The sequence below is a fragment of the Cnephaeus nilssonii genome (genome assembly GCF_951640355.1).
Source record: "Cnephaeus nilssonii genome assembly, chromosome: 4".
Lineage (NCBI taxonomy): Eukaryota > Metazoa > Chordata > Mammalia > Chiroptera > Vespertilionidae > Cnephaeus > Cnephaeus nilssonii.
The window spans coordinates 37,231,512-37,257,878 of record NC_137075.1 but is presented as its reverse complement, the minus strand read 5'-3'; the positions used below and the strand labels follow the sequence as shown (position 1 = coordinate 37,257,878).

The 26,367-nt window shown below is 42.1% G+C and overlaps 1 protein-coding gene across 3 annotated transcripts in view; it reads left to right on the top strand.

Moving 5' to 3' along the window:
* RYR3 (ryanodine receptor 3) overlaps positions 1-26,367 on the top strand; it is a gene marked incomplete at its 5' end in the record, with an annotated part of 535,717 nt that overhangs the window by 256,570 nt on the left and 252,780 nt on the right. For all 3 annotated transcript variants that reach the window (XM_079768748.1, XM_079768746.1, XM_079768747.1), the window contains 2 exons: positions 7,576-7,749; positions 11,429-11,550. In XM_079768748.1, the coding sequence (XP_079624874.1) occupies positions 7,576-7,749; positions 11,429-11,550 (296 nt within the window). The remainder of the gene's footprint in view (positions 1-7,575; positions 7,750-11,428; positions 11,551-26,367) is intronic.

Sequence of the window (26,367 nt, the reverse complement as noted above, 5' to 3'; positions counted from 1 at the left end):
CTTTTTTCTTATTTGAACCCTCTACCCCAGCCTCCTCAGCCCGCTGTAGATGTGCTGACACTGAACTTTACCATTTCAGAAAAGGGCTCCTCTATGACAGCAGATGAGTCTGGTGGCCTTGCAGGCAGCTGGCAAGATCCTGTTCCAAGGGGACTCTGCATCCACTCCTTTCTTGGTCAGCCTTGTGGAGCATGGCTCAGCGCTATGCCCTGGTCTCCAGGGAAATCCAGAAAAGCTCAGAGCACCATAGAGAGTCCTTATAATGCTCCTTCCACTTAGCACCACTCTGGCTTATGATCACATTCTACCCTCAGAAGGCTCACTGCCTATTATCCCAAGTCCCTTCATTCCCATGCACATGGAGACAAGCAGCCGATGGCTGTACGTCACTGAGACACCTTGGGGGTTGCCAGCATAGCGGAGCTGGATGTAAAAGTCACCATAAGTCACATCGTCCTATGCTTGGTAGTGTGGCTGTATTTCATTGAAGTTACTATGTTAGAGGTTTTAAATAACTCTCAGTGCAACAGTATTCAGCCTAGTTACCTTCATTCTAATTTTAAAGGAACTAACATTAAAATGGCCTATGTTCTGTGCAGGCCAAGATATGGCTGTGTTCCCACAGGCAATCAGGGCTTCCTTGGGACATGGTGTGAGTATGACGTTACCTGTGAAGCTACACAAAAAGAGAGAATGTGTGGGGGGCACACAGTTCTGCCTTGTACAATCCAGAGAGCTTCTGTGGAAGAATGCTAGTGATGCCTTGATTTCTCTGGGCCTCCAGCTTCCTCCTTAGTGAATGTGTCTTACCTCAAAAAGTGCAGGCTCTTCTCTGTAAGAGGGCTCTCTAGTATGCTTCCTCTCTGTCTGGGAAATAGTCATGGTCCCCCGCAGAAAGAAACTATGGTCTTATTTATCAGTGTTGTGAGGGCATTGAGCCATCTTGCCAGCTTCTGCCTATTCCAGGTGTTATGTGATAGAGACGAGAGAGTGCTTCAGGCTTGGGTGGTGGCACAGGGGTTGGGAGCACTCATTGGACAGGCTGGGAGGTAGAGCTAGGGTGCATTGTTGCCTTTGTTAATGGGATTGGGTAGGGCATTCTTCTGATCCTCTATGCTTGTTGGAGAAGCTAGAAGACAGAAAAGAGACTCCCAGAGGAGCACTGATGGGGCTCATGTGTTCTGGGATGACACTAGGTTAGCTGGGCAGTGAGTCATTTGACAACAATGTGCTTCCCACTCCATGCTTCCTGTCAGGTGGCCTTAGCCTGTGACAGCCATAAGTACTTATTTGAGGGCTTTGGAACAGCTGCAAGTGTGTTACCATCCTTAGCAAGCTGCCCTTATGAGAAAGATGGCAGGTGTCCCTGTGAATCTTGAACAGGGGTGTGGCTAAGCCTTAGTGGAAGGTGATCAGACCAAACAGCTTCTAGTCATTGGCATGACCTGGCTCAGACAGACTCAAACTGAGGTCTTTGAGCAAGCTATGTGAACATACAGGGTGGGGCAAAGTAGGTTTAGAGTTGTTTTTATGGAAAATAATACAACAATTAATAAAATAATACAAGAATAAACTCAGTTTCATGTACTCACAACTGTACAGAATAATGAGCAGAATATTATTTTGCTCAATGTTTTTTCCCCTGTCCATGTCTGGGATGATCCAAATCAGACCAGAAGTCTGGGATGTATTGTTGCCTCCAATTGCAGCATCAAACGTTATTCCTGTAATCTGGAAGGGGTGTGGGAGAAGATAGAGTGTGGCCTCCAGGTCACCTGGATCTGTCCTTGACCCTCATGTGTAATACGTGAGATCTTAATCGAGTTGCACCTCATTTGAAGTCTGTCATAAAAGATTAAGATCCCACCCTTCCATCATGCCTATTGCCTATTGCCACTCACTCACCATTGCCTTGAACTCTATTGTACTAAATATTTGTCAGTCTTCAAACATGCTGTTTATTTCTCACCACCAACCTATACCTAAAATGCTTTTTACTCCCAGCACAGTGTGAAGCATGTGTGTTTGAAAATTGCTTGGTGAAGGGACAGATGAATATGATCACACATTAAAACACAGAGTAAAATCCATTTTACTCTAACCCCTGCCATCTTCATAAAAGTATTCTGTCATCATGGTATAATCATCTTGGGTCCTAACACTCTCTCTACAAACATTGAGGGAGAAAAGACTTATTATTTTGAACATCTAAGTCACATTTCTATGAATTTTATTTCACATCATCTTCCCTTGTTCTCGACATTGCAAGGCCGTCCCCCAGGGATTGTCAGACAACGTGATTTAATATTTACTCTGGCATGGCAGCACTGCCTATTTAGATGTCACGTCTCAGCATCAGTTTACAACACTGAATTCATTTCAGAGAAGGGCAAATTAATGTTCAAGCAAATCTTGAATAAATGACTGAGATAGAACCTCAAATTGTGACTATTTTATTGCATAAATGTGCATAGATATCACTGTTTCCCATTAGAGGGCATTTCCCCTCAGTGTTTAAAAATCTGAAATTCTCTTTTGTCACCATTTAGCAAATACCTACTATGTGCTAAGCACTGTCTTCTTCCCTACCACTCACTGCTCTCTCTGCTGGGTGTGAAAAGCATCCCTGCATTCTGGATCCTCAGGTACCTTTAACCTCTGTGACCCGAAACAAATGGCAGCTGGGCTCATGGCCCCCCTCTCAATGGAAAGGTTGATGCTGAAGTACTGCCCTTGTGCCAGGCTCCTGGCATGCTCCATTTCCTCACCACCCTGTCATCTGGGGAAAGAGAGGGTATGGAACAAATGAGGGAGGAGGAGAGGAGAAAATTTACCTTAAGATCCAAACATCTAAAGACAGCACCACTTTCTGAAGTTTTATTTTAAATAAATCTACAAATAACTTTTTTTATTTTAAATTGAGGTTTCCCCCGTTTTTACAATTCAAAGTGGACCAAATAAGCAGGAAAACCATGGGCTTTGAAGTGGGAGCAATCTGGCCTTGAATTTTGGTTCTGCCATTTGCTGTTCAGCCTTCTTGTTCCTCCCTATAAAAAATGGGGGTGAAGAACTGTGTCTTGGAGGATTGTTGTGAGGATTCGATGAGACCAGGAAGATGACCTGTGAGTCTGTCTCCTTGGGCATGAAATATCAATAGTGCTGCCTACCTGACGGGGACAGGAGGGATTGATTTGCAAGGATGGAGGAAGGAGCTCAGCACAATGACTTCCACTCATTGCACCTTCACAAACGAGGCAGACACATCCACTACTTCTGCATGCAGAGGCCCTCCCTTGTCAGCCACCCAGCAGAGGCTCTGCAGCCAGCCAGACTCTAGTAGTGTCTTTTTAAGGTCATTTGAAGGTCAGAAATTCAGAAAAGGACTATATTGGTGGAGAAATTAATCCAAAGGTGATTTCTCAAGTATCTCCAGAGACATCTTGGAAGGAGTGGGCTAACCAGGTCTTTCTTGATAGCTTACTCCAGCACCTATGAATGGGCCCCATCTTCCCATATCTACTCTTCTTCTGAAACATTTCGAGTGCTTAGTCTGTTGGAAAGGAACTTTGATGCCCTCTGTGGATATAGATGGGTTAACTGTGTCAAATAACAAATTTTACCCTAATTAATACAGATGAATTAGGATTTTCTCTGTTCAAGATCTCATGCTCTTTACTAATGCCATAGCTGACAACTCACTCATCTCTAGCCTTGTTTTTTTTCAATCCATCATTCACACAGCTGCTGGGACAGTTATTCTAAGATGCAACCTTTGTGTTATGCCCCTGCTTAAAATTCTCAGTAGATTTTATTACCTACACTGGCTCTTCCAGAAAGGTGTCCCAAGCAATAATTCTACGACAATAAAATTTAATGCTATCTTAAACAGACTTCAGCAGGTTTTTTTGATTATTTTTGTTGTTGTTTGCTTTTTACTGTAGGACTCATAAGACTCCATATTATACTATCCTAATGTTCCCTTTGACTTCTAAAAGAAGATACCTTATTTGTCCAATATCCTCTTTTCCCACAGAAAGTTTGTTGACATTGAGAAACATGAACCTATAGTATAAAGTTCATAGTCCTTGTTCAGGTCTCTTTCAGCATTCCCATCTTCATAGAATGCCATACCCTTCCATATCCCTTCTCTCCTCTCTCTCCTGGCTGAGCTCACATCAAGTGTCAATCTTGAATAAAATCATCTATAACTGCCCAGACAGTCTGAGTTTTCTCTCTTCCAACCTCCTACTAGACCTTGAATATAAACCATATCACCTTATCTGTATATATAAAAGCCATATGTAAAAGCCAAGCTACCAGAACGACCGGAACAACCAGTCACTATGACCCACACTGTGGCCGGCCAACTAGCCTGATCAGGGGCAGGCCAGCCAGCCAACCTTCCATGTCCCCTCCCCCTGGCTGGCCCGGCCCCAATTGGCCTCAACTAGGGCAGGCCAGCTGGACCCCACCCATGCACAAATTCATGCACCAGGCCTCTAGTTGTCATTATAAGTTCGTATGTACAACTCCTAAAGTTTATACAAACCCAAAGCCATTTTTCATAAAATAATAGCATATATTTTCAACTTATTCTTTATCATCACCTTCAAACAACTAAAACATTAACATAATTGATATGTATCTATGATAATGGTAACAATTCAAAAAAGTATATTCAACTGACAAATGGGCTTTGGATTTACACTTGATTTTGAATTCTGTTTCACTGCTTACCAGCAACTTGTTCAAACTCTGCAACCCTCAGTTTCATCATCTATAAAGTAGGAGACATAAAAACAACAGGGCAATTAAAATGTTTAGTGAAAGTGTTCTTAAAGTGTCGTATATAATACATACTACTTTGTGGGTCCTTGGTAAACTCACCTGATGATGATGTCATCGTGAAGTGCTTAGCAAAATACTTTATTCAAAGTAGGCACTAGACAAACACTCATTCCAGTTTTCTTTCTTATCCTAGAAAGCTTAAATCAATCTGGAGAGCAGCAACCTAGTCATCTAAACCAAATATTTATGTGATAATCATGATGTGGTCATCAGCATTTCCTTAGTAAACTCTCAATGAAAATGGGGATAATGATTATTTTTATCCTTCGACACATATTAGAATAAGTAACTTGTTCCTTCTTGGAATCTAACACAGGAATGATTGTGCAGATAAACAGACAAATTGATGCCCACAGTCCAAAGAAAACAAAAGCAAATTATTTGCAACCAATTTTAAGCAGAGTATTGTGTGGAATACAAAGACAAGCAAATCTCAGTCTTGCCCTTGGTGAGTTTTCAAAGTGGCAGGGGACAGGGAGTGTACCAGCAAAGGGCTCATATTACAGAAGATGGTAAAGAGTCCTGAGACAGGTGAAGGAAGCTGCCATAAGAACAGAGAAAATCTAAAGGATCTGGGAAAGGCTTGATGGATAAAATGTGAAGATGCAGAAGGGAGGCATGGGGAGGTCCAAACAGGAAGTATCATGTCAATAAAGACATGAATGGAACACTTTACATATCAAAGCACCATAGGCCAATTCAATTAAAGCATATGGTATATAAAAGTTAGAAATGAGAATTGTATTCTGTAGGCACTAGGGAGTTATTGAAAGGGAGTGATTGGATTATCCCTCTCCTTTGGGAAGGTTCCATTTCCAGTAGAGTGAGTACATCTGGGGCATGTTCAAGTGAAAACAGAGAGGGGAACATTAGTTCGTGCTCGAGTCAGAAGGAGATGCCCAGTCTGCTGTCCACCAAACCAGGCTTCTCTGTTGTGGACTACTCGCTTTCCTTAATGATATGTCACTGTTGTTGTTTAGGTTTCAGTTGAGTAGGCTTTAGTGTTGGTTTATCTGTATGTGTTAGATTTTGTTGTTGTTCCTATTATTTTAAATTAGAAGCAGCCACTGCAGTGACTGTCATAAAATCTGGGGAGTTGATGCTATTTTGTAAAAGCAAAGACACAGTGAGACACTTCATTCTCTATATAATAATGATCCATTTATTTCAGAGACTCTAGAAAAAATCCTAGATTTTTTTTTTCATTTGGCAAAGTCATATTTAAATAAATGAAAAGTGAAAAAGAAATGAGAAGTCCATCATCATGGACAGTTTGGGAGTATACAGTGTTTTAACTGTGAGCTCTTCAAGATCAGTGTAATAATTTACATTTACCTGTTGTAGTATGTATTATTTTTATTTTGCTGCACTGCCTATGGTTACAGAACAGGCTGGAGATGAAAACTTGACATACTTAAATCTTTTACTGGCCTGAGTAGCTACAGAATTATGGGTATTTCTGAAGTGAAAATCAAGTATTCACTGTGTTGTTATTTTTATTTAGAATAAATGTACTCTTAACCACTTGCCTAAAAAGAAATCCTAATATATCAAATTCTGTTTCCCCATTAGCTTTTTTATTGGAAAGCAGGAATAAAATCAAAATAAGTTTCTTTGGAAATGTTTGTGTTGAGAAAGAAGTCATATTTAACAATCCAGCCAATGTTTCAACATACATTTAAAATAAGAATTTCTTGTGAAGTGTTAACATTGCTCAAAATGATCCTGTAAATATGTGAAAAATAACTAATTTTACTTTTATGAAGGTTTGAAGGAAAAGAAATAAGGGCTGAAATGAAAAATATGTTAGAAAGGGAATATGGGAGGGAAGAGATCATCCAAAGAATGTATATGCATATATCCATAACCCTGAACACAGACAATAGTAGTGTGAAGGCCTGGGGAGGGGACAGGAGCAAGGAGGAGGGAGGTCAATGGGGGGGGGGGGAATGGGACATCTGTAATACTTTAAACAATAAAGATAAATTTTAAATATATATATATGAAGAAATTACTCAGATATATATTCTTTCAATATATGTATATTAAGTAATTGATAGATGCTGGATTCTCTGGACTAGCCCTTGATTCTTTTATAGCCTTGCAAATGGAAAGTGTCATCTAAACAAGCACTCTAAAGTTCATAAGTTTAGTGAAACAGTATCAATGGAAGAATGAAACCATGACTCCAGCACACAACTGAGAAAGCCATAAGTGACGGGCATGACAATTGTGCCCAGTAGCCCCACATGCTCGAGAAGTCTGCTTTCTCTTCTGACTTCTATAAATGATATTTTTGAAGTCCCTGAAGCATTTATATAAGATAGCCATTAAAATTATGGAAGATACAGAACTTTATGAAAGGGAGTTAATTGACCGGTAAAGAGTTAATTATAAAGATAAGTCAGGACTATAAAAGTAGAAAATATAATGGAGAATTATATAAAATCAGAACCAAAGGGAGACCAACCAGCCATCTCCTTTTCCCATGGACTTAAATTAAATAATCACTAAAGTAGCCAAAACTTGAAACCATTGATTTTACAATTAACAGCAGATAAGGGAAGCAGGCGCTGCTGAAATCCTGGCTTGGCCAGAAGCATCATGATGATTTTGGTAATCAGTTTTCTGGCTTACAAATTCAGCATGGGTGATTTGTTTTCTGTGTTGTGTTTCTGTTTAATCAGACATGCCTGCATTTGTTTCTTTTCATTTTCTGTGAAATAGGAAATCAAGGAGAAATTAGATTCCACTCACAAAAGAGATATAGAAGGCATGGGAGTTCCAGAAATCAAGTATGGAGATTCTGTCTGCTTTGTCCAGCACGTAGCCAGTGGTCTGTGGGTGACCTACAAAGCACAAGATGCCAAGACATCCCGCCTTGGACCCTTGAAAAGAAAGGTGAGGAGTCAGAAAGGCTGTCCAGAATTGTTTTACACTGAGGTGGAAGCTACGGGGCAAGAGAAGTGATTGTGAGAATTAGGTGAACATGATGTATGTTTAGTTGCTGTTCTGTGACTGATTATACAGGCTAATTTCATACTTTGACCTCATATTCAGTGCAAAAAGAAAAAAAGAAAGTTAAACAGCAGGCACATATGTGAGGAGCAGTAGAACTTGTCCAATGGACTCTATAACCTGCACCAAATGGCTTTTGGTGGTACAGTGTTTGGGGATTAACCACCTCATTGCTCCCTCCATTTAAGTGGATCATTGAGTTATTGTCCAGTTTTTTAATATAGAGACTAAATATAATCTCTACAGAGAAAAACCAAATGCATGATAATAATAAGCCCACAGGAACCAATATGCAGAGAGGTGAGATATTGTGGGATGATGCTGTCTCCACAGAGAATGTATCCTGATCTGAGTGGTCCATCATGCCTGTTATCATGGGAAACTGGCTTGGACACACACAGCATCTTCTTTTTACCAGGAAGTCAATTGCCATAAGAGAGTTTCTTTTGATGGGAACCAGAAAATAAATGCCAAGGGCATGATGCTATTTTTATTTTCTTGGAAAACCCTCACAAAACATGGGATTGGTTAGTCAAGGAGTCCTAGATGAGGTTCTAGATGGTATTATTAGTTCAGGTGTCCCAGCCCAATGTAGAGATAATGAAAAGTTTAGTTTCCCAGAATGTTGATGATGATAAGAGAAGAGGTTGGGAGCAAACCAAAAGGTAATAGCTTACTTTTGCATTAAAATAAAACATACCTGGAAAATATAGAGAAAAGAGAAAATAAAATGATGAAGAGGAGATAGAAAAGAGAATAAATAAGAGGCCATACAATTGCTTGTATGAGCCCAGCCCTTCCTCTGATAACAATTATAAAGGCTGGATAAAACACAACCAAAATTAAGTGAACCATTTGAATGTTTCAACTACCAGAGCACCCAGGACATGAGCACTAAAGATCCCAAATAGACTGTAAGTGCATTAAGGTGAGCCCCACCTTTGTCACCACTTCACCTGGTATATTTGCTGAGTTGCAGCACCAAAGAATGGGGTGTGTGTTAGCATCATTGGGATGGAGAGACAGGTTAGGGACCAGGTCAGCCAAGGTTTCTGTGACTTGAGGGGCCAAGATTGCAGAATGGAGGGAACTGTAGAAACGTGAACCTGAAATTCTACCTGCAATTTCCTCTGGGATCTTGAGCTGCCCGTGGATGGGCTGTGAAGCTGACAGCAGACAGACAGTGGCAGCTGCGAGGGAGAAGAGCAAAGCAGCGATGTGGACAGTATGGCAGTACTAGGGAGACAAAGGTTGGGGTTCAGGGTCCCTCAAGTTGGAATGACCCTTGAAAATACCATTTACATTTCAATTAAATCCCAAAAGGGCTCTATTCTGGGAACAAGGACTATACCCTAGAAATAAGGGCAGATTTAAAGTAAATGCCAAAAATCCCATCATCTACCCTACCAACCTAACAGAAAACTAAATCCTCTACAGAATATTATAATATCACCTAGATCCTCCACAAGTTTTCATACCTACTAAGATAATAGTGACATTCAGAGAGAGTGGACCATGTGGATCTTAGCTATAACTCTGCCTGGGAGGGGACATACTCAAAGGACCCTGTCAGCTAGGAGAGGTCCCAGCTTGTGGTGTGGAATTACTGTGCCTGACCCTGCCTTTCTCTCCCAGAACCATAGTCCCTAGGTCCACTCAGCTGCTGAAATGTGCAGGTGAATTTGGCAGGTGCTTTTTGAAACTCTTTCTAAATGGTATTGTAATGCTCAGCCCTTGACATTTGGTGAGGAATAGGTGAAGTTTCCCTCTAAAAATACAAAGGATGTCGATCTCTGTGTTCAACATTTTATGACACAAACAAAACAGGAACCTAGGGAAACCAATGGAGAACAGACACGGTGAAAAACCTCATGAATGTAACATACCTTAAAGGAAATAGCCTCTCTCCCATTCATATCTCAGGCTTGTGCTCTCTGCCATTGGGCTATGGAATTCCCCCAAGGTGGGGAAAAAAAGACCTTAGGAACTGGGCTGCAGAGATCCATGGGGACATAACAACAATATGCTAACAGCTGCATCTCCCCATTTCTCATTACTTTCCTATTTGGCTGGTCAGCTGGAATGTGTTATGTGAGCAAGTAAAACCTAAGGATTTGGGTCTGTAGGGACCAGAAAGCTGGGAATGAGGCCAGAGTAAACCTAGTGGCAATGCTTTGTCAAATCCAAATGCAGCACTGTTAACCAGTTGCTGGGAAGTTCTGGCAAATTAATGTTTTGAAATGGTGATTCCAAAGGGCATCCTTTACTGATGCTGGAGCTATCATATGTAGATGGGATGCAATGTATTTTTACGAAAAGAGAACATGAACTCTTGCAAGCCAGTATTCTACTTCCTGTGTGAATTCATTCTATCAGGACATATTTTCAGAAGAAAAAACATAAGAGATTTTCACATGGGAAGGAAAATAAGCTGTTTCTTTGTGCTAAGAATGAGAAAGACCAAAAATCCTTATTCTAAAGGCATTTTCTAAAGCCATATGAGTGTTTTTTATTTGACATATAGACTGACTAATCTTCCCACTCCAAATCACCCAAGACCTACAAATGGTCTCCCTTCACTTATTCATTTCAAGAGGAAACTATGCCAGGAATTTGAATCTTGAATCAAGATTTGATCCTCATTGTAACTAGAGTCCTGCACTTACTTGACCCCTTTAGGGAAGAAAAAAAACTACTGACCTCCATACCAAAAGCTGCTAGCCATACCCAAAAATTGTCATGATGTCATTAGTGATCAATAAGTATGCTTAGCTTCCAGATAACCAATCTGAGATCAGTAACATACTCCCCCTTATAACAAACATTCATTGAGTACCTCATATTCTAGGAAACATACTAAATGATTTACATGCAAATCATCTAATCTTCCAAACACCCCTTTAAGATAAATCCATTTGCGGATGGTAGAGTTGAAGCAGAAAATGGTTAAGGAATTTGCCTAAGGTCGCACAGCTAGGAATTGAGTAGCAGGACTAGAACTCAGGTTGCTGATACCAGAGTCTATGCTTTCAGATCTCTCAAGCCTCCCTAAGAAGCAGATACCACCTTGAGCTACTTCCCCAGTTAGACAGTGAGCCAACCCTACCAGCCTCTCTCTCCTTCAGGAGAGAAATGCAAGCCTGATCCCAGCAGAGGGATTTTCTTTAATGTGTCTTTCTTCTTTCTCAATTTATCTCTGAAGGATAAGTCTCTAAAAAATGACTTTTTCAATGGCCAAGAGTAAGGTTTTGTGTTCACTTTAAGAGAAATATATAAAGTATTTTTTATCCTTTCAAATTTACCGTCTAGGCCCAAGGAATTTATTATAATTCATACCACAGTGACACATAAAATTTTATTTTCATCAAAGAATCATGCCTCAAGGACAATTCTTGTCAGTACTAGGGCAAAATAACTTTGTTAATGTCCCATTTTCAAAATGGACCTGAGGGAACTTGGTTGGGGAGAAAGAGGACAGGGGTGGAGGGAAACACTGCAAGAAATATTGGCTGCCCAGCTGTGGAGTGTGTGTAACCTGGACCCAGTGTACTTTGCTCTGCAGGTCATCCTCCACCAGGAAGGCCACATGGATGACGGATTAACACTACAGAGATGCCAGCGCGAGGAGTCCCAGGCTGCTCGGATCATCAGGAACACAACAGCCTTATTCAGCCAGTTTGTAAGGTATGTGCATTCCTTCCCTTTCTATCTCAGTTTCTACTCTATGACCTTCCAATCACACCTGCCCACTTCCCTTTAATACTGTGAGTGTTTTTAGAAACTAATTAAACACTAGCAAAGAGTTTTACCAAAGAGAGCTTGGGATTGAAAACATATTCCCTATGCAGGTGACCTCCTACTAGCCTCTCTCTTTGCCCAACAAGTGTCCAAGCCCCATTGGTGATTCAGGTTGTCATGAATAGCCAAGGTCTTCTCATGGAAATTAAGTGAAAGAGCTGAAGTGCTCTAAGTGCCTTTTGTATTAGAGTGTTAAGAGGAGAGGAGGGAAAAGACACAGATCCACTCCCTGCTGCTATTTAGAAAGGCTTTCTACATCATTCAGAATCATTGCTATGGTTTACATTCAAGTAAATTTGTATTGGAAGCCTTGAGTTACCCAACTATGACTGGGACTTAAATGGGAGAGGTAACTGAACTGCCTGCTTGGATTATAATCCCCCAGCCTCAACAATGCTGCCAAAACAGGGCTCTGTGGATTGTGTTCACCAACTATCACGAGACACGCACTCTATCGTAAACAGTGTTCCAAGCCACCCTTCTTTTGTAGGCAAATATCTCTAAAGCCAAGAGGATTTAGATTTTACATGTGAATTTGCATAAAAATGAGGAGGGTGGGAATTATACCTTTACTTTTCTTCCTGTTGAAACAATGTGATCCAGGGGATGTGTGCTTGGATGTAAGCTAAGCTGCTGCTACAGTTCAGGATAAACTTTCATTTCCCTTTAAGGTAATATTATAGGGTAGGTGGGTGTTTTAAGGAAAGTGGTCTGCATACTGGGGCTCAAGTTCCTTCTGGCTTGCTGCTTTGAAGTTTCCTACAGACTTTTGTCCCTGGACAGCACAGCAGCATCACCTGGGAACTTGTTAAAAATACAAGTTCTCAGGTTTCACCCCAGACTTACTAAATGAAACACCTGGGAGTGGTACCCCCAGAAAATATTTTTTAATAGGAACTAATTAAACACTATCCAGTTGATACTGGTGCATGCTGAAGTTTACAAATCACTGCCTCAGAGTAGAGGTCTTAACCTTAGCCACATATTGTATTCATCTGCGGAGATTTTAACTCCCTGATTCTCAGGTGGTACTTCAAACCAATTGTATCAATCTCTGGGCTCAGATCCAAACACCAGAGTTTTGTTTTGTTTTGTTTTGTAGATTTTTTTAAAATGTATTTTTCAGTTATAGTTTACAATATTGTGTTAGTTTCAGGTGTATAACATAGTGATTAGATATTTATATACCTTATTTATATACTTGATAAGACTAGTAACCATCTGACATAGTTATCACAATATTATTGACTATATTCCTTGTTCTGTACTTGAGATCTCTGTGACTATTTTTTAAAATATATTGATTTCATAGAGGAAGGGAGAGAGAGAGAAAAAAAAAAAAAACATCAATGATGAGAGAGAATCATTGATTGGTTGCTCCCTGCATGGCCCCTACTGGGGATTGAGCCTTCAATGCAGGCATATGCCCTTGACTGGAATCGAACCCGGGACACTTCAGTCTGTAGGTCTATGCTCTGTCCACTGAGCCAAACCAGCCAGGGCTGTGACTATTTTTTATGACTGGCATTTTATACTTTTTAATCCCTTTCACCTTTTTCACCCAACCCCTTCCCATCTGGTGACCATCAGTTTTTTACATCTGTTTCAGTTTTATTTATTCATTTCCTTTTTAGCTTCCACATATAAGTGAAATCATATGGTATTTGTCTTTCTCTATTATAGTTAGCACTAGAAGCCCGGTGCACGAAATTCGTGCACGGCGGGGGGTTGTCCCTCAGCCCAGCCTGTACCCTCTCCAATCTGGGACTCCTGGAGGAATGTCCGACTGCCCGTTTAGGCCCGATCCTGGTGGGATCGGGCCTAAACGGGCAGTCGGACATCCCTCTCACAATCCAGGACTGCTGGCTCCCAACTGCTTGCCTGCCTGCCTTCCTGATTGCCCCTAACCGCTTCTGCCTGCCAGCCTGATCACCCCCTAACCACTCTGCTGCCAGCCTGGTTGATGCCTAACTGCTCCCCTGCCAGCCTGTTTGCCCCCAACTTCCCTCCTCTGCCAGCCTGGTCACCCCTAACTGCCCTCTCCTGCAGGGTTGATCACTTCCAACTGCCCTCCCTTGCAAGCCTGGTCCCTCTCAACTGCCCTCCCTTGTAGGCCTGGTTCCTCACAACTGCCCTCCATTGCAGGCCTGGTTTCTCACAACTGCCCTCCCTTGCAGGCCGGGTGCCTCCCAACTGCCCTCTCCTGCTGGCTATCTTGTGGTGGCCATCTTGTGTCCACATGGGGGCAGGATCTTTGACCACATGGGGGCAGCTATATTGTGTGTTGCAGTGATGATCACTCTGCACATTACTCGTTTATTAGATAAGATAGAGGCCTGGTGCATGGGTGGGGGCCAGCTGGTTTGCCCTGAAGGGTGTCACAGATAAGGGTGGGGGTTCCCTTGGGGTATGGGGCGGCCTGAGCGAGGGGCCTGTGGTGGTTTGCAGGCTGGCCATGCCCCCTGGCAACCCAAGTGGAGGCCCTGGTATCTGGAATTTATTTTCCTTCTACAATTGAAACTTTGTAACCTGGAGCGGAGCCAAGCCTGGGGCTCCGGCAGCCATTTCTGTGGCAGTTAATTCACCTTCTACAATTGAAACTTTGTAGCCTTAAGCGGGTGAGCCCGGCCAGGGTGTGTGGAAAGCTTTGCTTCCCCTGTTGCCGCCGGCAACCCTGGCCTGCTCTCTCAAGCTCCATTCTGCCGCCATTTGTTTGAATTTGTTTACCTTCTATAATTGAAACTTTGTAGCTTGAGTGGAGGCTTAGGCCTGCAACGGCTATGGAAAGCTTGGCTTCCTCTGTTACCTGGGAAACCTTGCTCTCTGTGGCTGTAGCCATCTTGGATTGGGGTTAATTTGCATACTCATCCTGATTGGCTAGTGGGCGTGGCTTGGCTGGTGGGCGTGGCTTATGTAGCGGAGTGATGGTTAATTTGCATATTACCATTTTATTAGAGAGGATAATATCCTTTATGCCTTCCATGTTGTCACAAATGGCAAGAATTCGTTTTTTATGGCTAAGTAATATTTCATTGTGTATATGTACCACTTTTTCTTTAGCCATTCATCTATCAATGGACTATTAGGTTATTTCCATCTCTTGACTATCTATATATATAAAAGTCAAGCGACCAGAATGACCAGAAGAACTAGAATGACTGGTCGTTATGATGCCCACTGCAGCCAGCCAACTGTCCCGATTGGGGGCAGGACCAGCCAGCCAACCTGCAGCCCCTTCCTCAGGCCCTCAATCAGCCCCCCCACCTCAATGGGGGTAGGAGCTGCCGGCCAAACTCTCATGGCCCCCACCCCCGCCGGCCAGGTCCCAATCGGCCTGATCAGGGTGGGCTGGCCAGACCCCACTCATGCACAAATTCGTGCACCAGACCTCTAGTTGTAAATAATACTGCAATGAATATAATAGTGCTATATCTTTTTGAATTAACAACCATCAGCTTTTAATTAAATTACCCCATATGATTCTAATATTCAGCCACAGTTGATAACCACTGGCATGGTATGTTTTCTTCATCTACATCATGGGTGGGAAAACTTTTTTCTGCCAAGGGCCATTTGGATATTTATACCATAATTCACTTAATATAAATTTATGTTACTATGAAAAAAAGCTCCTAGGTTTATTGAATTTTGAGTCCCACCTTCAGTTGCCTTGGCAGAGCTAGAACACATGATTTTGCAGGTCTTATATAGCCCACAGGCCAGACATTCCCCAACCCTGATTTACATGATCAAAAGTCACTTACCAGCACCATGTTTGAAGTCTCTCCTGTAAAATGGGGTGGAAAGAGAAAGTGGATGGCAAGATATTTCTTGCTTAAAAGATGACTCTAAAGTAGATCACTTTATTTTTAAGTTTGTTGGCTAATACTTAGTCACATGGCCACACTTAGTGGCAGGGAGGCTGGGAAATATAATCTCTGGTTGGTGGCTATGTACCCAGCAACTCAGAGGCCGTTACTAAATCAGAGAAAGGAAAGTAGACAATGAATGTATTCCTGCCACAGGGTAGAACTAAGGCTGGCAAGTCAACCATCCTTTGTCTGTTTTTGGCTCTGTCACTGGTTTCCTGTGATCCCTGAGCAAAATGTTTCCTCCTTTCTCTGCTGAATTACATCTAAGCATGTTCCCCTTCTTCAAAGAAATGGTATAAGAATGAATGTTTTGGTACATGCAAAAAAGATAGCTACACACAAACATAAGTTTTTCATGTAGTCTACGCTATTACCAGAACTGTCTCTTTAGAAGTAGGCAGTTTTATTTATCTGGCCCCTAATTCTCTCAACCCCTGTCCCTATAGCTTTCTTAAAAGTTAGTGGCCCCTACCTCACACATGTACCAAAAATAATAATTGAAAATGGATCAAAGACCTAATTATAAGACCTAACACAATAAAACCTGGAAAAGAAAAAATAGGCTTAAATTTTCATAATCTTGGCTTAGGCAGTGGTTTCTTCAATATGATACAAAAAACAAAAGCAACAAAATAAAAAATAAATAAATTGGAGTTTATCAAAATTAAAAACATTTTGCTGTGAAGGGCACCATCAAGAAAGTGAAAAAAAAACCACATAATGGGACAGAATATTTGTAAATCATATATCTGATAAGGGACTTGTATCTAGATTAAAGGACTCTCACAACTCAACATTAAAAAGACAAATGGACCAATTTGAAAATGAGCAAAGGATGTGAATAGCCACTTCTCCAAAGAATATATACAAATGGACAATAAGCATATGAAAAGATGTTCAACAACATTAGCCATCAGGAAAATGCAAATCAACACTACAGAGAGTTAACAACACTTTATTCCCAGTAGAATGGCTCTAATCAGAAAGACTTTTAATAAGAAGTATGGGACAGGATGTAGAGAAATCAGAACCTTAATATACTGATGATGGGAATGTAAAATGTCACAGCCACTTTGGATTGTCTCAAAAGATTAAACATAGAGTTACTCTAAGGCCCAGCAATTTCACTCAGCAATTTCCCATATGGTCATGCAAAAACTTGTACACAAATGTTCAAATCAGCATCATTCGTAATGGCCAAAAAGTAGAAACAACCCAAGCATTCAACTGATGAATGGATAAATAAAATGTGCTATATCCTTACAATGGAATATGATTTGTCCGTAAGAAGGAATAGAGTATAATAGACACTACAACATGAATGAACCTTGAAAACAGTATGCTAAGTGAAAGAAGCCAGTCACAGATGACCACATATTACATGATTCCATTTATATAAATGTTCAGAACAGAAAAATCTATAGAGATAGAAAGTAGATTTGTGATTGTCTAGGGGTAGTCATCGCAGACAAGGGATGCCCTTGTCTACTAATGGGATTGGGATGGGGAGAGCTGATGAAAAAGTTCTAAAATCGATTGAGGTAATGATTACACAACTCTGTAAATTTACTAAAAACCACTAACCCTTTGAATTATACCCTTTTGATGGTATGATATGTGAATTATATTTCAATAAAGCTGTTATTTTTAAAAAGTAAGTGGGAGTTAAATGCCTGACAATGAGAAAAATATTTTTAAACTGCTTTATTTGGCTATAATTTATTACGTATCATAAAATTTATTATTTTGAATATACAAAGCAGTGAATCTTAATAAATGTATGGAACTGTACAACCATCACTACAATTCAATTTTAAACATTTGCTTAACCGCAAAACAATTCCTTATGTCCATTGCAGTTTATACCAGTTGCCACCCTCAGCCTTAGGCAACCAGTGGTCTATTTTCTGTCTCACTTGATACATTAAATTGATAAATTAGATCATACAATATATGGTCTTTTGAATTGGACCTTTTTACTTAGCATTACATTCTAGGGTTCAACCCTGTTCTGTTATAACTCATAATGGTGTTCTATTTCTTTATATAGCTGAAGAATATTCTTCTTGTATGTGTACCAGATAGAGCTATAGATATAGAGGTACAGCTATAATAATAAAAGTGTAATATGCTAATTAGACCAGACGATCTTCTGGACAAAGCTGGGGCTGCAAGGGAAGCCTGGGTCCCGGGTGCCTGCTGACAGCCAGAGGAAGCTCAGGTCCCGAGTGCCAGAGGGAAGCTGGTGCCTGCAGCCAGGGGAAGGAAGGCCTACTCTTGCATGAATTTCATGCATCGGGCCTCTAGTATACACCTAAATGTATAATTGTTTATATATGTATGATTGTGTGTATATATACAGAAGATACATATCCTATATAATAAAAGCCTAATATGCTAAGTATCCAGTCGACCAGTCGGCCGTTGAACCAATCAAAGCATAATACACTAATGATATGCTAAGACTGCTCAACCGCTCAGTATGATGTGCACTGACCACGAGGGGGCAAACAGTCAACCAGTCGACCAGTTGCTATCACATGCACTGACCACCAGGGGGCAGACAGTCGACCAGTCACTATGACATGCTTTGACATCAGTGGGTAGACACTCTGACCAGTAGGTTAGCTTGCTGCTGGGGTCCAGCTGATTGGGACTGAGCAAGATGGGCCAGACATGCCCTGGAGCCTTCCCATGGTCCCTTCCCAGCTGGACAACCTCCGTGTCTCTCCCCGGCCCTGGTGGGGTCCCTCAGCCTGACCTGTGGGATCGGGTTGAAACTCGCTCTCCAACATCCCCCAAGGGGTCCCGGATTGCAAGAGGGCACAGGCCAGGCTAAGGGAGCCACTGGTGCACGAATTTGTGCACCAGGCCTCTAGTATGTATATATTTATACATATATGCATATATATGTAGTTATTTATAGAGACAGAGGCTGACATACTTCACATTCTGTTTAATTCATCAATTGAGGAACAATTGGGGTGTTTCTATTTTTTGGTTATTACCAGTAATGCTTCAATGGATCTTAGTGTAAAAGTTTTTTGATAATATGTTTTCATTTCTCTTGGGTAAATACCTATAAGTGGAATTGCTAAATTTGTGTTTAACTTTTTAATACTTTTGTGGTAAAATATACATAACAAAAGTTACTATTTTAACCATTTTTAGTATACAATTTAGTGGCATTAAGTGCATTCAAATTATTGTGCAACCATCACCATTATCCATCTCCAGAACTTTTACATCATCTCAAATGAAATTCCATAACAATTACTCCCCTTCCTCCCCTCCTTCCAGCCCCTGGTAACCACCATTCTACTTTCTATTTCTATGAATTTCACCATTCTAAGTACCTCATATAAGTGGAGTCATACAATATTTGTCTTTTTTGATCTGACTTATTTACTTAACAAAAATGTCTTCAGGTTCATATCGTAGCGTGTATCAGAATTTCATTACTTTTTAAGGTTGAATATTATTATATTACTAGAGGCCCGGTGCACGAAATTTGTGCACTGGGGGAGGGTGTCCCTCAGCCCAACCTGCACAGTCTCCAATCTGGGACCCCTTGGGGGATGTCTGACTGCCTCTTTAGGCCCGACAGGAATCGGGCCTAAAGAGGCAGTCAGACATCCCTTTCACAATCCGGGACTGCTGGCTCCCAACTGCTCGCCTGCCTGCCTGATTGCCCCTAACCACTTCTGCCTGCCAGCCTGATCACCCCCTAACCCAGTGATGGGCAACCTTTTGAGCTTAGTGTGTCAAACTTCGCCAAAAAACTGAGCATAACTCGGGTAGTGTGTCACTTTGAGGAAAAAACTAACTCCAAGACTCTAGTCGCAAATGTTTCATCCTCAGGAGCAGCAAATGTTTCATCCTCGGCATGCTGCCACGTGTCATCAGAAATGGCTACGCGTGTCAGTGCTGACACGCGTGTCATAGGTTCGCCATCACTGCCCTAACCACTCCCCTGCCAGCCTGATCGACGCCTAACTGCTCCCCTGCCAGCCAGATCATCTCCAACTGTTCTCCCCTGACAGCCCGGTCACCCCCAAATGCCCTCCCCTGCATATTCTCTCTTTATTAGATAGGGTTTTTTCTTTAACATATTGGGCAGCTCTAACTGGTTTGGCTCAGTGGATGGAGTGTCGGCCTGCAGACTCAGGGTCCCGGGTTCGATTCTGGTCAAGCGCATGTACCTTGGTTGGGGTCACATACTGCAGGAGGCAGCTGATCGATGTTTCTCTCTCATAGATGTTTCTAGCCTCTATCCTTTTCCCTTCCTCTCTGTAAAAAATCAATAAAATTTATTTAAAAAAAACATATTGGACAGTGTACCTGCTGTGGTCTTGACAAAACAGTAAAAATGTAAACCCAAACTAAGAGTCATAAAATAAACTCCTTAAACAGGAATTTCATGAGACTTGGAAAGGTGATATCCTGTGGTTGTTTCTTCCTTTTTTTCTTCTCTTTCTTTTTCTTGATGTTTCATCTTTTGTCCTGTCTTACTTTTCTCCTTCTATTCCTTTTCTATCCTCTCTTTCTCTAAACTTTTCCTTTGGTAGAATCATCAGTACTTGACTCGCTCCCTGGGGGGCGCGGGTGCCTCCCAGCCAGACACCTAGGGCTGCCTCTGGGAGGGGTTGGTGGCGTGGGGTTGAGGGCACCTCCCATCCAGACACCCCGGGCTGCCTCTGGGAGGGGATGGCAGTGTGGGGTCCTGGGCGCCTCCTATCCAGACACCCCGGGCTGCCTCTGGGAGGGGATGGCAGTGTGGGGTCCTGGGCGCCTCCCATCCAGACACCCCGTGCTGCCTTTGGGAGGGGATGGCAGCCTGGGGTTGAGGGCGCCTCCCATCCAGACACCCCGGGCTGCCTCTGGGAGGGGATGGCAGTGTGGGGTCCTGGCTGCCTCCAGGAGGGGATGGCAGTGTGGGGTCCTGGGCGCCTCCTATCCAGACACCCCGGGCTGCCTCTGGGAGGGAATGGCGGCGTGGGGTCCTGGGCACCTCCCAGCCGGACACCCTGAGCTGCCTCTGGGAGGGGATGGCGGTGTAGGTTCGCGGAGGCCTCCCAGCCAGACACCCCATGCTGCCTCTGGGAGGGGATGGCGGCGTGGGGTCGTGGGCGCCTCCCAGCTGGACACTCGGGGCTGCCTCTGGGAGGGGATGGCGGCGTGGGGTCGCGGGCGCCTCCCAGCCAGACACCCCGGGCTGCCTCTGGGAGGGGTTGGCGGCATGGGGGCGCGGCTGCCTCCCATCCAGACACCCCGGGCTGCCTCTGGGAGGGGATGGCGGTGTGGGGTACAGACGCCTCCCATCCAGACTCCCGGTGCTGCCTCTGGGAGGGGTTGGCAGCGTGGGGTCACGGACGCCTCCCAGCTGGACACTCGGGGCTGCCTCTTGGAGGGGATGGCGGCATGGGGTCGCCGGCGCCTCCGAGCCGGACTGCCTCCCACCCGGGCTGCCTCTGGGAGGGGATGGCGGCATGGGGTCGCTGGCGCCTCCCAGCCGGACTGCCTCCCACCCCGGGCTGCCTCTGGGAGGGGTTGGCGGTGTGGGGGCGCGGGCGCCTCCCAGCCAGACACCCTGTGCTGCCTCTGGGAGGCGATGGCGGTGTGGGGTACAGACGCCTCCCATCCAGACACCCTGTGCTGCCTCTGGGAGGCGATGGCGGTGTGGGGTACAGACGCCTCCCATCCAGACACCCTGTGCTGCCTCTGGGAGGAGATGGCGGTGTGGGGTACAGACGCCTCCCAGCCTGACACCCGGCGCTGCTTATGGGAGGGGATCGTAGCATGGGGTCCCCGGCACCTCCCAGCCGGACACCCGGGCTGCCCGGCTCTCAGCGGCAGCCCTACCTGGGACTGGGGATCTCCGGCGAGGCTGAGCGTACTGGTCGCCGCCATCTTGTGGCTATGGGGGCCGCCATTTTTGTCGTGGAGGTACGGTTCATTTGCATACTACTCTATTATTAGATAGGACTAGAGGCCCAGTGCATGAAATTCATGCATGGGTAGGGTCCGGCGGTCAGGGCTGGCGATCCCTGGCCAGCGATCAGGGCCGATCTGTGGGGCAACGGGCAGGGTGATCAGGGCCCCTGCTTGCACCCACCTTAGCTGGCCTGCTGCTGCCTGCTTGCCAGCCCCTCCCCCGGCCCCCACTGCTGGTTGGGGCCTGCAGGCTGGGGGCAGCTCCTGCATTGAGTATCTGCCTCCTGGTGGTCAGTGTGCATCATAGCGACTGGTCATTCGGCCGGTGGTTCCACTATTCGGTCGATTTGCATATTAGGGTTTTATATAGATAGATATATAAACACTACATTTTCTTTAGTCTTTCATCTATCAGTGGACATTGGGGATGTTTAGTTTTAAGAAACTGAAAATTTAGTTTTCCAAAGCAGATACACCATTTTACATTCCATTCAGCAATCTATGAAATTCCATTTTCTCTGCATCCTTGCCTGAAGTTGTTATTGTCCGACTTTTTGATAGTAGTCATTCTAATGGATATATGGTATGTCATTGTGGTTTTAATTTGCATTCCCAAAATGACTAATGATTTTGAAAATCTTTTGATGTGCTCATCAGCCATTCATATATCTTCTCTAGTAAAATGCCATCAAGTCTTTTGCCTTTTTTTTAGTTGGATTGGTTGTCCTCACATTGAGGTTTGAGAGTTTTTTGTATCTTCTGGTTGTTTTTTATAGACTTATGATTTTCAAATATTTCCCCATACTTTGTGGCTTTTCTCCTCATTTTCTTACTGGTGCTTTTTCAGCATGGGAGTTTTAATTTTGATGAAGTCTAATTTAACTTTTTATTATTTGTTTATGGATCATGCTTTCGGTGTCATATCTAAAACTCTTTGCCTAACCCAGTGATGGGCAACCTTTTGAGCTTGGTGTGTCAAACTTCGCCAAAAAATTGAGCATAACTCGGGTAGTGTGTCACTTTGAGGAAAAAACTAACTCCAAGACTCTAGTCGCAAATGTTTCATCCTCAGGAGCAGCAAATGTTTCATCCTTGGCATGCGGCCGCGTGTCATCAGAAATGGCTACGCGTGTCAGTGCTGACATGCGTGTCATAGGTTCGCCATCACTGGCCTAACCCAAAGTCACCAAGATTTTCTCCTATTTTTTTTCTGGAAGTTTTATAATTTTAGCTCTTATAATTTAGTTTTATAATTTTTAGGTCTATTACCCATTTTGAATCAAATTTTTTGTGTATGGTACAGTAAAGTAAGGATTTAAATTCATCTTTTGAATGTGGATTGGGTGGATATCTCATTGCCCCTGTACAGTTTGCTGAAAATGTGTCCATCCACATCAAATTGCCTTAGCACCTTGGTCAAAAGTCAAGTGACCATAAATGTAAGCATTTATTTCAGAGCCTTCAGTTTTATTCCATCTGTGTATCTGTATTATGCCAAGTCAACACTGTCTTGATTAATGTAGCTTTATAGTAGTAAATATTAAAGTCAGGTAGAGTGAGTCCTCCAATTTTGTACTTTTCAAAATTATTTTGGCTCTTTGGGGTTCTTTTCATTCCTACATAAATTTTAGAGTAAAATTTTCAATTTGTGAAGAAAAGCCTGCTGGGATTTTGATAGATATTGCATTTAATCTATAGATAAGTTTTGGGAGGACTTTTATCTTAATAATAATGAATCTTCCAATCCATAAACATAGAATGTCTCTCCATTAATTCTTCTTCAATTCCTTTCAGGAAGATATTATAGTTTTCAGTGTGTAATCTTACTTTTCTTTTTAAAACTTTATTCCAAAGTATTTTTGATGCCAATACAAATGTAATTGTTTTTTAAATTTTATTTTAGGTTGTTCATTGCTGGCATTTGTAAATACTGGTATATAAACTGAGTTTTTGAAGATCAATCATGTATACTGTGACTTAATAAAAAAAATTTATTAGTTCTAATGTGGGGGTTTGTGGAATGGGTACTTTAGAATTTTCTACATGCAGGATCATGTCATAGGTGAATAGAGATTTTATTTTTTTTTCCAATATAGATATAGATTCTTTCTTTCTTTCTTTCTTTCTTTCTTTCTTTCTTTCTTTCTTTCTTTCTTTCTCTCTTTCTCTCTTTCTCTCTTTCTCTCTTTCTCTCTTTCTCTCTCTCTCTCTCTCTCTCTCTCTCTCTCTCTCTCTCTCTCTCTCTCTCTCTCTCTCTTTCTCTCTTTCTTCCTTTCTTTCAATTGTGCCTGGCTAGAACATCCACTATAATATTGAATAAAAGTGAAGAGAACAGACATCCTTGTTTTGTTCCTAATCTTAGTGGGAAACATTGTCTTTGACCATTAAGTGTGATGTTAGCTATGCAATTTGTGTAGATGCCCTTTTATCAAGCTGAGGACGTTTTCTTCTATTCCTGGTTTGTTGAGAGGTTTTTGTTTTATTTGTGTGTTTTTTATCTCAAAAGAGTATTAGATTATGTCAAATTTTTTCATTGTCATTTGAGGTGATCATATGGTTTTGTCCTATATTAATATAGTTTATTACATTAACTGGTTGAGAATGGAGTATTGAAATATCTAAGTTATTTTTTTCAAACCTCAACTGTTTTTATCTTCTTAAGTAAGCAGTGATATATCAGTCTTTTCAAATGTTTCTTTTTGGAATGGCTTATAGAAAATGGTACCCTTTGTCACAAAATATTTCAAGAATACAGCCCATGAAGTTTCTTAAAATAAGATAATAGATTTAGTAGGTCAAAACAATATGAAAAATAAATGTACCCCAGCAGAAAGCCTTAAGACTTTTCAAGTTCTCAAAAATGCCACTCTACTATAGGTCACGGAGGATGGCTGTTCATGGGTAACACTTGCTGATACTTCCGGGTTGTCTGAGGTATGGCCATCATCACTGGTTGCCATGTATCGTTTCTTGTAGGTAAATAGTATTCATGTGATAGGCCACCATCCACCCTGGATGCCTCTGAGCATTCCAGTAATAGGACTGAGAAGCAGCAGAATAGAACTCGTTCCAAGCCCTGTAGTTAGTTCTCCAGTTCTCCTCGTAATCCGGATAGGAACCAGAAAAACCTGCCTGGTACCTATCAGGATTTCCCTAGGGCGGTCATACCACTCATCTTCCTGGGGCTCTGTCTGCGACCCATAGGTGGAGTGCCGAGGAGGGTTTCTGTGTCTCTGCTTAGCTTTATAGTTAGCCCCCTCTTTATGCCTTGCCTTTGTCTGGGTTTCTAACTGTTATTATTGAATTGTCTATTTCTCCCTTAATTCTGTCCATTTTTGCTTCACATGTTTTGAGTTCAATTACTCGGTGCTTATGTTTATAATAGGTATATTTTCCTGATAAATTGAGTCATGTATAGTTGAAAAGTGTGTCTCTTTTTTCTCTATGAACATTATTTTTCTTAAAGTATGACTTTTAGAGTGACTCCAAATGTTTTATATGCAGATTATTGTTACTGTTTGGATGGTAGATCTTCTTCAATCCTTTTTACTTCCAATCTGTTTGTGTCTGTGAATCTACACGGTATGTCTTATAGATAGCATACATTGGATTTTTTAATGTAGTTTGACAATATTTTCCCTTTATTGGTGTGCATAATCTATTTATAGATAATGTAATTATTCAAAGGGTTGGATTTATGTCTGCTATTTGCTATGTGATTTTGGTCTCAGGTCTTTTTTGGTCCTCTGTTCCTCCTTTACTGTCTTTCTTTGTAGTAAATATTTTCTAGTGTTTCATTTTCATTCCTTTGTTGAGTTTTTTATTATTTTTTAAGTTATATTCTTTGTGGTTGCTCTAGGGAACTCACTGTGTATTTAACTTGAAACAAATTAATATAAACTTAACAAGTGAAATAAAGCAACTTTGCTCCAATATTGTTCTATTCTCTCTCTGCTCCTCTGTGATAATATTGCTATGCACATCACCTCTCCATGTGTTATAAGCCCAGCAGTACTGTTTTATAATTATTGTCTTATGCATTTGTTTTTTTAATCAGTTATAAGAATAAAAGAGAAATACTAGTATACCTATATGCATTTTGATATTTATACTATCTTTTATAGTATTTACCTACATACTTACCTTTACTAGTGCTCTCTCTTTCTTCATTTGATTCTAGTTACTGTCTGGTATCATTTCCTTTCAGTCTGAAGGACTTCCCTTAGTATTTCTTCTTCTTTTACAATGATTTCAGAGAGGAAGAAAGAGCGAGAGAGAGATAGAAACATCAATGATGAGAGCGAATTATTGATTGGCTGCCTCCTGCACACCCCCTACTGGGGGTCAAGCCCAAAACCCGGGCATCTGCCCTGACTGGGAATCAAAGCATGACCTCCTTGTTCTTAGGTCGATGCTCAACCACTGAGCCACACCAGCCGGGGCTTCCCTTCGTATTTCTTATATGACAAGCCTGCTACCCATGTGGATTAGATAACACACTAAAGTTGAGGTAGTTTTAAGTTTGTCTAAGGCTTTACTTTCTGCTTGTACAGAGAAGGCTGATGTTTAGCCACAGACAGATAGAGAGTTAGGTTCCTCTCTGGTCTTCCCTGAGCATGTGGGTGGCCTTACACATGGTCTGCCCTGACCTATTAGAATTTCTTTTCTTTAAAATGGGGAAGGCAAGGGAACAGCTTCAGGCTGAAACACCATAGACTCCATAGACCTGTTCTTACAAGGTTCATATTTTTAAATACATGCTTGTCAATTTGTGGTATGCCTTTGGTCAATTTCCAGAGTTCTAAAGGGTTATTTTGGATGATTTTTACCAATTTATCTTTTTTTTTTTTTTTTGTGGGAGAGAAGGTTTGCTGAACTCCTCACTCAGCTGTTTTGG